This window comes from Azolla caroliniana, unplaced genomic scaffold, assembly GCF_043228905.1.
Source record: "Azolla caroliniana isolate FFs.n. ecotype wild unplaced genomic scaffold, voAzoCaro1.0.p SCAF_8, whole genome shotgun sequence".
NCBI lineage: Eukaryota > Viridiplantae > Streptophyta > Polypodiopsida > Salviniales > Salviniaceae > Azolla > Azolla caroliniana.
Genome location: NW_028230443.1, coordinates 21,037,550 through 21,050,588, shown reverse-complemented (window position 1 = coordinate 21,050,588; position 13,039 = coordinate 21,037,550). Strand labels below are relative to the sequence as shown.

Sequence of the window (13,039 nt, the reverse complement as noted above, 5' to 3'; positions counted from 1 at the left end):
AATGGAAAATATGATCAAGCGACTAAAAGCTTTCGTTTGCACGCCATGTAGTGTGTGCGTCTCTCATGTCAATATTTTCGTATGTGTAATTCATGTGCTAAAGAGCCCACCATGATTTCGAATGTTCAATAAAATCGCATGATCAATCGCTTGAATGCCTCCAACAGTCCACGAAATTACAGAGTGGACATGTAATCTATGTGGCTTTAATATTAAATTCCCGTTTAACCTTCTCTTGACTTTCAGCCTCGCTAATTATAATCATCGCACACGATTCCCTTTTTATAATACTGACACACTCACAACACGTGATTACACCTTGATGCTTGCTTAAAGTCCAAATATGAGAAAGTTGATGATTAATTCCTTTTCTTGTATGGTGGGGTTATGTGTCACGGGAGAGAGTGAAGAAAGAAAGAAGAGAGAACTAAGTATAAACGGTGCGTGCTTGCTCACTTGCATTAAAAGTCAAAAGAAAATAGAATCAATAACAATGATCAAATAAAATGGCTCAGTATTCTATAAAAGTCATCGGGTAATTTGTAGACTATATCATAGCCTCTATGAAGGAAACAATAATCCAATCATTTGACATACATACCCAATTGGTTAAACAAGTCTTCCTTAGGATGCCGCCTTGGGTTCTAGTTCTTTGTTGGCCCAAAAATTATGACGAAAACTACATTTGTATTTATTTATTTTATACATTTTTCACGTAGTATACGAACTGTACTACGATAACGTGTGTGTGTGTGTGTGTGTGTGTGTGTGTGTGTGTGAACAATATGCATATGTATGTCAACCTTTGTGAAGACATTTATATATTATTCTATACTAAACGATACAATGGCCCTTTTCGAGGCAATGCTTATGCATTCCTTTGTGTAATTTTTTCAGAGTCGCTTTCCGATCTCTCAAAGAAAATGTGGGAATGTTGTGGTTTGAAAGCAAATTGTGAATGCATATTTTGCATGAAATTGACGGTTTCCTTTAGCTTATTAATATATGACCAAATTTATGTAGCTCCTAGAACCTAAATTAACAATACTTCCAATGTTTTATATGTTGATGAAATTGTATCCCATATACATACGGATAATGTTGTGTGACCTCCAACAAGTTTATGGTCACAGAGAATTTAACATCTTGTGCATATCAACGTTGAAAACATAAAGATGAAGAAGGTATAAAGGAATAGAATAGATGTCAAGATACTCGCAATTGAAAGGGAATTATTACAACCGTAGATTAAGGTGTGTACATTTAACCGTTGAAAACATAAAGGTGAAGATGTAATGTAATAGAATGGATGAGATACTAATCCATGGAAAGAACTTATTTGTAACAACTTTGCATGGTAAAGTGAGACGTTATTAAACACGATTTTCTAAGGTGGTAAATCACGAATGCGATGTAAATTAATTATAAATCTTCCTTCATAGACAAGCATTTGATCTCCAAATACCAAGGCTCGTAACTATATCGGGTCAATCATGTTGTCAATGAACCGCAATGCAAAGTAAATATCATCAGCAATGTCACTGTCAAGCAGTTTCAGGATGTCACGAACTGTATCATCGTGCTTGGGCTTGTAGGTTTCCTGTACAAATAAATTGGTATAAATATAATCACCAAAACACCATGAGTGCAAATCAGGTAGTTACTAGTATATATGGCTTGTGTAGTAGTAATAATGACAAGCAATATATATATATATATATATATATATATATATATAGAGAGAGAGAGAGAGAGAGAGAGAGATATTGTTTGTGTAGCCAGGTTCAATATATATACTTGTCCTCACCTGTCGCTTCTTAACACTCTCTACGAATTCATGTAGTAGCCTGTAAGTCAGTGCAGTCCTACTCGATGGCTTGCAAATGCTTAAGTGGTCTGCATCTTGTATAATCGTGTATGCTCCATCTCGCAGCTGAAATTCAACTGATGCAGGCGGCACGACCTCAATGGAGACCAACCCACACTGTAGTTTAAATAAGTCAAAATGTATTTAAAGAAGTAAAGAAAAACTCAGGGATATTTCGGAGCTTTATGCTATATAAAAGCAAGTTGTGGACTGCAAAAGAACTTTTAAACAAGTAGTGCTATTAACAAATTTGTTACCAGGAGTGGATACTTCAATCTTGATAGATGAGTCTATGTCATCTTCACCTGAAATTGGTTTCGGTTTCACTGATGCACGGCCCCATAAATTTGCAAGACCATTGCCTTCTACTTTTTTCTTGCTTGTTTCCTTGCTTCCAGTTAAATTTATACTAGAACCGTCATGCACCAAAGCATCAGTTTCTGGAGCTTTAGAATCATTTTCTTCATGTAAAGTTGGCTTGGAAATGTGGTTTTCCATGAACTTCAAATTGTCTTGCTTATCAAGAGGTTTAGATATGCCTAAAGTAGTAGGTTTCTCATCTTGATTTTCCAAACATTTAGATAAAGTGCTTGATTTAGCAGACAATTTGGGTACATCTTTCTGTCTAGCATCAGAACTTCTGGGCTGCTTGCGCGCGATAGATGTACATGTAACAGCACTAAACCTGCATAATAACACTCAGCAAGGTTTCAACTATTGAATGTTATGGTATTACTTGCGACAACCATGTTATGGAATACTTTCGAATGGTATACTGTTGAATGTAATGGTATGCTCATCATAACCAAGTTGTCAAATAAAAATGTTATGGTATATTTTTCAACGCAATAGTGTACTTGTGAATAGAGCGGACAAAAAAACCTTATTTATCACAACACTCCAATGTTTTCAAAATTTACAAGAATATTCCTGTGTAGCAAAAAGTTGTGCTACAGAGAGACATACTGGTAAGATTTTGAAACCTCCGCATTATTCTAATAAATTTCTTAAAACATTCGGGCCATTTTTGCTGTAATTTTCCCTTTTGAATATGTGGCATGTTAGTGATAACCTTATATCTACAAGAGCCTACCGGTTATCTCTGAGGCAATTATTGAGCTCAGGATCCTGATTAAATAGTTCATGTGATTGAGTATATTCCGCTGCCCAAAGCTCAGCAGAATCTGTTGGAATGGAAGGTTGGATACTATAGACATGAACAGAAACATGACCATCAAGCACATTTGTAGCCTCTGGTAAAATAACAAGATTAGCAGGATGTCAGCATGACCCAGTTATGTTAATTATATTGGGAAGAACTTATAGCATGAGATAGTTTGCACCTTGCAGTTTTGACTTTGCCACGAGCTTTACAGAGTAATATTGTTGATTTGTCTTCAACCATCCGGAAACCACATAGATAACTTCTATCCTGCTCCCATGTTGATCTACGATGATTTGAAGCAATCTGTGTATCTCTAACAGTTATTATGGAATCATGTAAAAGCTCAAATGCTTCAAAAACACAAAACTTATGTAGAAAAACTTCCTATATAAGTACGTCAACTTAAAACACAGAAACGCATACCTTTTGGCTTCATTGGAAGATATTGAAAATTTTCTGCTCAGCCACTTGTAGGAGACTTGACATAAAGAAATGACTAAAGTTGTAAATAGAGTGGCAATGTAAAAAAAAACCAAAGATTATAGGAAGATAACACATGCAGATCTAACATTGTGCTCTCAAAAAGAGCAGATAACGCTGTATTAAGGCTTTTAAATGTCGCCAAATGACTAAAAAGCTTTTTTGTTGGGAAAATCTACATACTTCAAAGCAAGAATTGCTCACCATTCATGTCTGTTTTCAAGCATAGCTTCAGTGACACTGAGAAATGCCTCAAAATGATAGCCTCACACTAAAATCCATGCCAACTTTCGTATACGGAAAGAAACGCACAACATAGGGTTCGCTTCGTATTATTCCATGGTCTCTCGCAAATGTTGCTAGAATGAACACACTTCAAGTTCTACATCAAAACAATCTTATTCCACTTCGGCCAATAATTTTTATGGCAGGAGAGGAGCAATATAAAAGGGCTACCATATAGAATGCACCCAATTGGATGGTTAGATCTAAGGTTCCATTAGTCCACATCCCCAATTGTTTTATCAAGATAACACTAGATATGAATATCAACCTATAAGACAACATCAGTGTGTTTTTTATGAATAGTAGTAAGTAGTTCTAATAGGCTAATGGCCTAAAATAAAAAGAAAGAGAACAATTTTCCAACAAAGAAGCTCCACATGAGCCATGGCAAGACCAAAGTTCAAATATGCTTGCAAGAAAACACTCTTCGAATAAGTTAAGCAACTTCGAATGGAACCATCATCGAGTTCCATCATAACCAAGCTGTGATTTGTCATCTTCTACCAAATGGTCTAACAATACGAACTTCCTGCAAAACACGAGGAGGATTATATCCAATTAGTGTACATCCAACAACCCAATCAAAAATCAAAGTTCACATAACCGAAACAAAAGACAACAGGAACTGAGCTTACTTTGGCACTACCGATTCAGACATCCACACCTTGTTGTTATGTAAACACTCTAAACTCACAATCTCGCTGAAGGAGTCCCAAAGGATATGTTTTGCAAAATTGACTTATGTGACATGTGCTTGTTTGACAAAATGGCATCATCAAAATTTCCTACAAGTAATACACGAAGAAGTCGACCTCTTGCACTCGTCCATAGTGACATATGTGGTCTATTCCCAACTAAATCAATTTTAAAATCAAAATATTTCTTTAGTTTCATCGATGATTATACAAGGTTTACGATACTAAACATTCCTCAAAAGCAAAGACCAAGCTTTCACTGCTTTTACAACTATAAATCACTAACAGAAAAGAAACTAAATCTACAATTGAAATGTCTACAATCTAACAAAGGAGGAGAATATACATCTAACAAGTTTACAAAATTTTGTAAAGACCATAGAATTTTACAACAAATTTATGTTCCTTCGACACCACAACAAAATGTTCTAGCCGAACGAAAGAATTGAACACTCCTTAATTCGGCCCAGAGCATGTTGAGCCTAACATCACTTTTGCCCACACTTTTGGGAAGAAGTTGTTGCAACAACATGTTATCTCCAAAATCGTAACAATCATCAAACACTTCGGTTCATAACAAGATTTTAAATTTTTTGGTTGCCTTGCATACGCCTTCATTCCTATTGAGAAACAATCTAAGTTAGAACAAAGAGTGAGAAAAGCAATTTTTGTTGGATACGAAGATGCAAACGGCCACAAAGGTTACCGTTTATTCGACCCAACCAAGAACACCTTCTTTTATAATCGAATTGTCAAATTTGATGAGTTGCCTTTTCTTGAACCTATGACTTTGGCAATTTTGCATGCGCCAACATGCTTCTTCCCCTTTCCATTATGGTCTAATTCATTCTCTCATTCTCTCTGCTAGACCATTCAGGTCAGGTGTCTTCGGCACCGTATACTCAAGTTTGATGCCTTGAGTCTTGCAATACATCTCAAATTGCCCTCTATACTCACCACCATTATCTGTCCGGACAACTTTCAACTTCTATCCAGATTCTCTTTCTGCCCTTGCATGAAACTCTTTAAAGACCAACAACACTTGGTCTTTAGACTCCAGCACAAAAGCACACACCTTTCTTCTGAATTCATCAATAAATGTGACGAAGTATTGTCCACCACGGTGTGATGGAGCATCCACATAACACACATCTGTGTGAATCAGTTCTAAAGCATGCTCTCTTCTCATCGGAGGCCTAGAGTGAAAGGTTGTTCTATTTTGCTTTCCAACCAAGCAGTCCTCACACCTTTCAAGGTGTATTCCATTCACCTCTGGTAGAAAATCTTGTTTAGCAAGAATATGCATTCCCCTTTCGCTCATGTGCCCGAGCCTTTTATGCCAGAACTAACCATCTGATTCATCCACTACATTTGCTTCATCTCGGCACAATTTTGCATGCATTACATACAACGTGTTCTGTTTTTGAGCTCAAGCCACAATCAGACTCCCTTTACAGAACTTCCATGTACCATTTCTAAAACCACCATTGTAGCCTTCGTCATCTAGCCGTCAAGCCGATATTAGATTCAATCTATCATCCGGAACATGGCGTACATCCTTCAACATTAACCTGCAGCCAGTAGATGTCAGCAAACACACATTCCCTATGCCCACAATCTTGCATTCACTGTCATTTCCCATCCTTACGTAGTCATAGTCACTGGTTGTGTAAGATGAGAAACATTCTCTTTTGGGAGAGGTGGAATGATGCACCGGAATCCACTACCCATGCACACTGAGCATTTGCAAGATTCACACTAACTTGTTCACAAATAAATAACATCTCTTCCTCACTAGTTGCAATGGTTGAGGTGTTTTTATCATCAGAAATTTTTCTGGGTTCGACCTCATCAGCCATGCCTTTGCCCTTTCTAAGGTGTCGACAATTCTTTTGGAAGTAACAAGGCTTCCCACAATAGAAGCATATATGTCTTCCTCTAGATTTTGACCTTGCATAAAACCTATCTCCATTTTCTCGACTTCTTTGTTCTCTTCTTCCTCTACTAAGTTCTTGGGTCATATTAGTATTCGATTGAGACAAGCACTTTGATCCTTTCTTCTTGTCTCTTCATTTAAAATAATTGTTTTTACTACTTGTAAAGATAGGTTGTCTTCTTTACATGAATTATTGAGTGTTAAGTTTTCCTAACTATCTGGTAGAATACATAGTAATAGTGTGGCTTGCTTAGCATGATCTAATGGGAACTTCGTTGATGCTAACTGATTCACCAGTCCCATGAAAGTACTGATGTGCTCTACAATTCTCTCCCCATCAACGTACTTTATTCTCACTATTTTCCTCATTAGAGAAGTTTTATTTAGGGCATTTTTCCTTTCGTAAAGTGCAGAGAGTTTATGCCATAACTCGAAGGCATTGGTATCACTTACTATATGTTGTAGGACGCTAATGTCTACACACTGTCTTATATTTGCCACTGTCTTTCTATGTAGAGTTTTCCACTCAGATCCTATTATCCCTACTAATATATCCATCTTTTCTATAGGCTCATATAAATCTTTGACTATCAGAAGATCTTCCATTTTTATCTTCTTGTTTGAGTAGTTTTGTGAGTTTAGGACAATCATCCCCGGAAAGCCACTCACACCCCCTTCCATCTAGAACCTTGCTCTAATACCAGTTTGTTAGATTTTACACTCAGACGCAAACCACAAATATAGAGAGGCACAAATGAACGAAAAACAAACAACACCCGATTTACGTGGAAAACCCTAATTTCAGGGAAAAACCACAATGAACAGAAATTTCCACTAAGAGATAAGACAAAATACAATCACAGAATGATAGAACATTTACATGTATTCGTATGCATTCGTAGGGCCCGCCCCACGAATGCGAATATGTCAATCTATGGTTGTGGGTATGGTATGTTGTTTAGAACTCGAGTTCATCTCAATCCTTAACTTGAGGGTGGTCATTTGGATCAACACCCTTCTCTCTCTCTCTCTCTCTCTCTCTCTCTCTCTCTCTCTCTCTCTCTCTTTATTTCCTTTATCTTGAGGGAGATCATTTGTTTGTCAACCTTTCTGAAGACTACTTATATATGATTCTATACTAAACGAAACAATAGCCCTTTTCGAGGCCTTGCTTATACATTCCTTTGTGTTAATTTTTGAGAGTAGCCTTCCGATCTCTCTAAGAAAATGTGGGTCCCGGTGTCGGGGTAGTTGTGGTTCGTGCGGTGAAGTCACAGGGACTAAGGTTAAGGGGACTTGAAGAAACTAACTTTTAATAAGTCTTGTATGGTGATGATAGAATGGTTAAGGATAGTAAGAAGAAGACTTACGAGTAATGTGTGTGTGTGTGTGTGTGAGAGAGAGAGACGAGCATAGATAAAAGATAGAGACAATGTATGATTCAAGAAAGAAGATTGAGACAAAGTATGATTCTAGAAACAAGAGTATATGATATAAACATGATGTATATTAAAAATATAATATTTTACCAACTTTACAATCCTTGATCGCAAGATGAATCTTTTCAACACTGACCCTTGATTTGAACCCACAACTTTCACTTTGAAACGCGAGGCTCTTCACCAAATAAGATATCTTCAATACTTGCTTGAATTCTTTTCTCCCACTTCCTCTTGATCCCCTCTTGTTTCCTTGCCCCTCTTTATATAAGTGTTGCCATGCATATGGTAATGTAAGGGAGCATGGCATGCATGCAATGCATGAGTTACATGTAATGCATAATCGCCATTTGGCACACATGCATTGCATGTGATCCATGATCGCTATGTATGAAAATAGATATGGGATATGTATAATGATGGAAATGCATTCAAAAATAACTAGCCTAGCTTAGTGGTGTATGCTTTGTGTTTGGTATACAAGGTTGAGAGTTCAAGTCTCTTTGTTTTACTCAATACAATATCTAGCTTCATTCTTCTATCATGAAGCACTTTTTTTATAAAGTTTTACAAATAAATAGCCTAGCCTAGTGATATGTACATTGTACTTTGTATATAAGGATGCGGGTTCAAGTCTCTTAAATATTATTAAATCCAATATTTAATCTCATTTTTATATCGTGAAGCACATTCTTCATGATACCCACCCCGTCTGAACTTGCACATTGGTTGTGCAGAGTTCATCCAACATTTCTTCCGATTCTTTTAGTTTTTCTACTTCTTCATAAAATTCAAGCTCTAATGAATCCCTACTTTTAAATATTTTAATCCTTTTTCCTGTAATTGGGATACGAATTTCTGTCCCATCTAATTCATTGAGGAAATATGTGGCTTTATGTGTTATTTTCCTAACTTCATAAGGTCCAAACTATCTTTTTGCAAACTTCCGAATAGTACTGTATTGATTATCTAGGCTACTATCACATACTAATACCCAATCTCCCTCTTGCACCTTTCTTGTTCGTATTCTTTTCATCTTGTCAAATCTGTCCTTATTCTTGATTCTTGCCTCTTTCAATCTAGTAGCTGCTTTTTCTATGTCTTCTGTCCTTGATTGAAGTTGTCATATTCGAACCGCAAGTAAATCTTCCCTACTCATTTCCGATTCCCAAGGCAACACAGGCCATGTAGTTATCTTTTCTTCAATTGGCATTATTGGCTTCTATCCTGTGATTAATTCTACAGGCATATATCCAGTAACAGTGTTGTGAGTTGTCCTATCAGCCCATAGTGCATAGGGTAAGATTTTTGGCCAATCACTAACCCGTCCTCTACATGCCTTTGCCAAAGCTTTGACTATTGGCCCATGTCCCCTTTCTATCTTTCCATTAGCTTCTAGATTGTACGCAGTTGTGAAAGAAAACCGAATTCCTATTTTGTCGAAAAAATCTTGCGCTTCCGCAGAATTGAGTTCTCCCCTATCTGCCACTATCTTCCCGATACATCCATATCCATAAACAATGTCCTCCAAGATGAATTGACATACCTCTAATGTCCCTTTTGTTCGCAATGAACGCCCTTCCACGTGATTTGTTAGATCTTCTCTAGCAAGAACCAAGTATCTCTTCTGTCCTACTCCAAGTGGCATTGTTACCAAATCTATCATCCACTTGTAATGCACCCCCGGTGAGTATGTTGGGTTTAACTCATCACAAAATTTTATATTTGAATAATATTGACAAGTGGGACAAGTTTCCACATACTTCTTTATTTCCTCATAGTATCGAGGCCACCAAAACCGTTCTTTAATCTTACTGAAAGTGGCCCACACTCCTCGATGACCAGCCCATTCTTTGTCATGCAACTCTCTCATTACCTCCTTTCTTTGCACTTTAGAACCTATTACTCTTTGCGGGTTTGTAGCCTTGGTTTTTGGATGTCGCCATAGATATCCTTCATGCAGGAACAACTTATGGGCTTTCTTGCGAAACTGCGCGAACTCTTTTCCAGATCGACCTTTGTACTTGTCAGGGGTTTGTAGGTATTTCCCTATTTCCTTGAATTCTTCTTCATACTCCTCTTCTAGAAACTGCATTATTTCTTCTCGGGTAATGCTTCTGGCAAGGACTGTTTGTTGTTTGTCCTCATCGTCCGAGTCAGGAATCTCCTCTTCCTTATACCTTGCTCTGGATAACATATTTGCTACTGCATTTCTATTCCCAGAGATATGTCTAACTTCAGGGTTGACTAATCTAATATAGATACACCATCTTAACATGGCTTGATCTGGAATATCACAATTAGCTATGATACCAAGAATAGGCAAACAATATGTTTCTATTATTACTTCAACACCAATTAAGTAATCTTTGTCTGTCTTTACTGTTGTTACTATCCCGCATAGCTCTCATTTCACCTGTGCATATTTTCTTTGTCGACCACTAAGAACCTTTGCCCCGAATCGGACTGGATACCTTTCTTCCCTATCTTGTTGGCTTATCACCCATCCAACTCCAATGGGACTAGACTCTATTATGAGATATATAGGCCGGGTGTAGTCTGGTTGCTTTAATGGTGGAGCTTGTGCCAAGTAGTACTTCAATTTCTTCATTGCCTCTGAATGCTCTTCACTCCATTCAAATGTCTCTCCTTTTCTTAGGAGTCTTTATAAAGGTTCAAATAAATGGGCATAATGCGGAATCCATTTACAGTAAAAAACACATACCCCCAGAAACCTTGGTACTTCTGAGACGGATGTCCATTCCTCTTGCATATTTTGAATTGCATTGACCTTGGTTGGGGATGGCTTTCTCCCGTACGGGCCACACATATGACCAACTATTAATATCTCTTTTGTCCCAAATATTGACTTCGCCCCTGATAAGGTCAAATGCACTTCTTCCATCCTTGATAGCACCTTCTCACAATCCTTGATATGATCAGCAACGAATTGACGGCAACCACTTTCGTCCTTGCATCCTTGCATCCCTTAATTGGAACATCATCTAAAAAAGGCATTGTAATATGAGGAATAAAATCACGAAGTACCTTGTTCATTCCATTCATCATATGCACCACTGAGTTGGTCGTTCCTTGCAGCAAGGTACACATCCGTACTAACATTATAGGTGTCTTGATAGAAGTTATATCTCGACTTTTGATAGCAAGTTGAAATTGATCATACCTGGAATAAAGGTCTCCCATTGAATATATAGCTCTTCCTCCAAACATCTCAGCAAACTCATCCACAATTGGCCCTACTCCCAAGTTTCGGATTGTTACCTTATTCACAGGTTGCATATCTTGGATAAATCGGAGTTGCCCATATTTCTTTAACACAGTGAACCATCGACTCAAATAAGGAGCATTTGATGGTTCCAAGATACCCATCCTTATCTTTTCTTTCAAAAGTTCTAATAGTTGAGGGATTCTAGCCCTAGGCATGGGTATTGGCTTAAAGTTCCATGGAATATGAGGGATAGTGAATATAACCATGGGCTCCACAATTTCTATATCCACACACCCTATTTCCTCTGGTTGGAATGCGAACGCCTTTCCATGCCTTTTTAACATCTCCCTGAACTGCTTTTCTTCAACAGGTAATAGGAACTCACCCCCTCCTATTTTCATCCCTTGTATTGTTTCTGGAGTAAACACATGTCCTACCTTTCGTGGGTCTCTGATCATTGGCTCTGATCATTGGCTCTGCAGCTGCTTCTTTGATTGCCCTTTCACTATCCCCTGGAAGTGGAGCAGCAATAGGACGAACCTTCTTCTCCATTGTCTTGTACTTTGTCATCACATATGCCTCATGATCCTTTCGAGCAACTTCTTCAATGACCTCGTACATCTTGATAAAATGGATAGGAACTTGAATTTCTTCCTCGTCCTCCATTGCTTCCAAATGACTTATTGTATCTTTGAAACTTAATTCTTCAAACATATCTTGAATTTCTTCATCATTATCTATTAATCCAGAATACTTAAAGTACTTGAAAGTATTTTGTATTTTATTATTATCGGCCTTTAGTATAAAAGTAGCATCACTAGATGAGATTGTACAAGGACTATCTTTATTTACATTATTATTTATGGGGTTTTCTTTCATGTCCGGGCTATCACATCCCCTACTTGTAAAAGCCCTATCTAAAAATCCTGGGAAAACTCTTCATCCATCTCTTGAATTGGATGTTCCCTCAAGCATTCTTTGTTTCTTTCATGGTTGGGCCTCACGGTTAAGAATTGGACAGTCTTTCTTCCATCTTGACTCTTGATTCTCGCGAAAGCCGAACCCTCATCAATAACCTTTGTTTCCATCCTCACTGCGGCGATGTAGGGCTAACCAAGGATGACGGGGTAGGTTGATCGATCCTGCACAAAGAAATTTTGATTCACCGACACATCACCAATTGTTACCTTCACACTAGGACATGCTCCGAATAGATCCTCCATAGTCTCTGTGGCAGCTCTTATTTTCCACCCATGATTCTTGTCGATTGGCCATCGTCCTCGAGCATAAAATTCCGATGACATCATGTTAATCTCGGATCCATGATCGATCAAAGCAATACATGGAATTTGTTGCTCCCCAATTTTTGCAGGTGCCTCCGTTGTTGCTCGAGCCCAATGGTCCCTTGTATAGTGACTCCTATCCCCTTCATGGACGCCAACATCATTCTGGTTTTTTACACTTGCAACATTGATGGTGCCACCATACAAATCTTGGAGTGTTGCTGCACACCCTCCCATAATTTCCTCTGTCACATGTCTCTTCCTTCTAATAATATCTATGATAACTTCATGAAATTCTTTCTTTGCTATACCCAACACTTCTCTTAAAGTAAATTCTACCTTACTATTTAGTATTCTTGTTTCTAGTACCTTTTTTATATCTGTCGTAGTTTCTATGTCTGAGGCAAGCTTGAAAGATGGGCCTATCTTTCCTTTTACTTTATCAGCTTCCTTCGGCTCAGTAGCATGAAACAATATTACTTTATCTGGCATTATTATATTTCTATCTCTAACATTTAATTGCTCAAATCTTTCCGAAAACTCTTTTAACACTTCCAAAACACTTAAATGTTTATCAGACTCTACCCAATCCATGAAAACTCGCCTTGACATCTTTGACATATCGTTGAGGTTGTATTCATTTAGCAATGCTCTTTCGAA

The 13,039-nt window shown here is 37.7% G+C and overlaps 1 protein-coding gene across 1 annotated transcript; it reads right to left on the bottom strand.

Moving 5' to 3' along the window:
- Nucleotides 1-2,050: 2,050 nt before the first annotated feature.
- Nucleotides 2,051-11,762, bottom strand: LOC147861317 (uncharacterized). Its single transcript, XM_087323369.1, has 8 exons — nucleotides 11,482-11,762; nucleotides 9,943-10,119; nucleotides 3,969-4,065; nucleotides 3,717-3,783; nucleotides 3,456-3,534; nucleotides 3,211-3,335; nucleotides 2,961-3,120; nucleotides 2,051-2,552 (listed from the first exon to the last, which is right to left on the bottom strand). The coding sequence occupies exons 1-8, from the start codon at nucleotides 11,760-11,762 to the stop codon at nucleotides 2,051-2,053; spliced, it is 1,488 nt and encodes a 495-aa protein (XP_087179495.1).
- Between the last annotated feature and the right edge of the window lie 1,277 nt (nucleotides 11,763-13,039).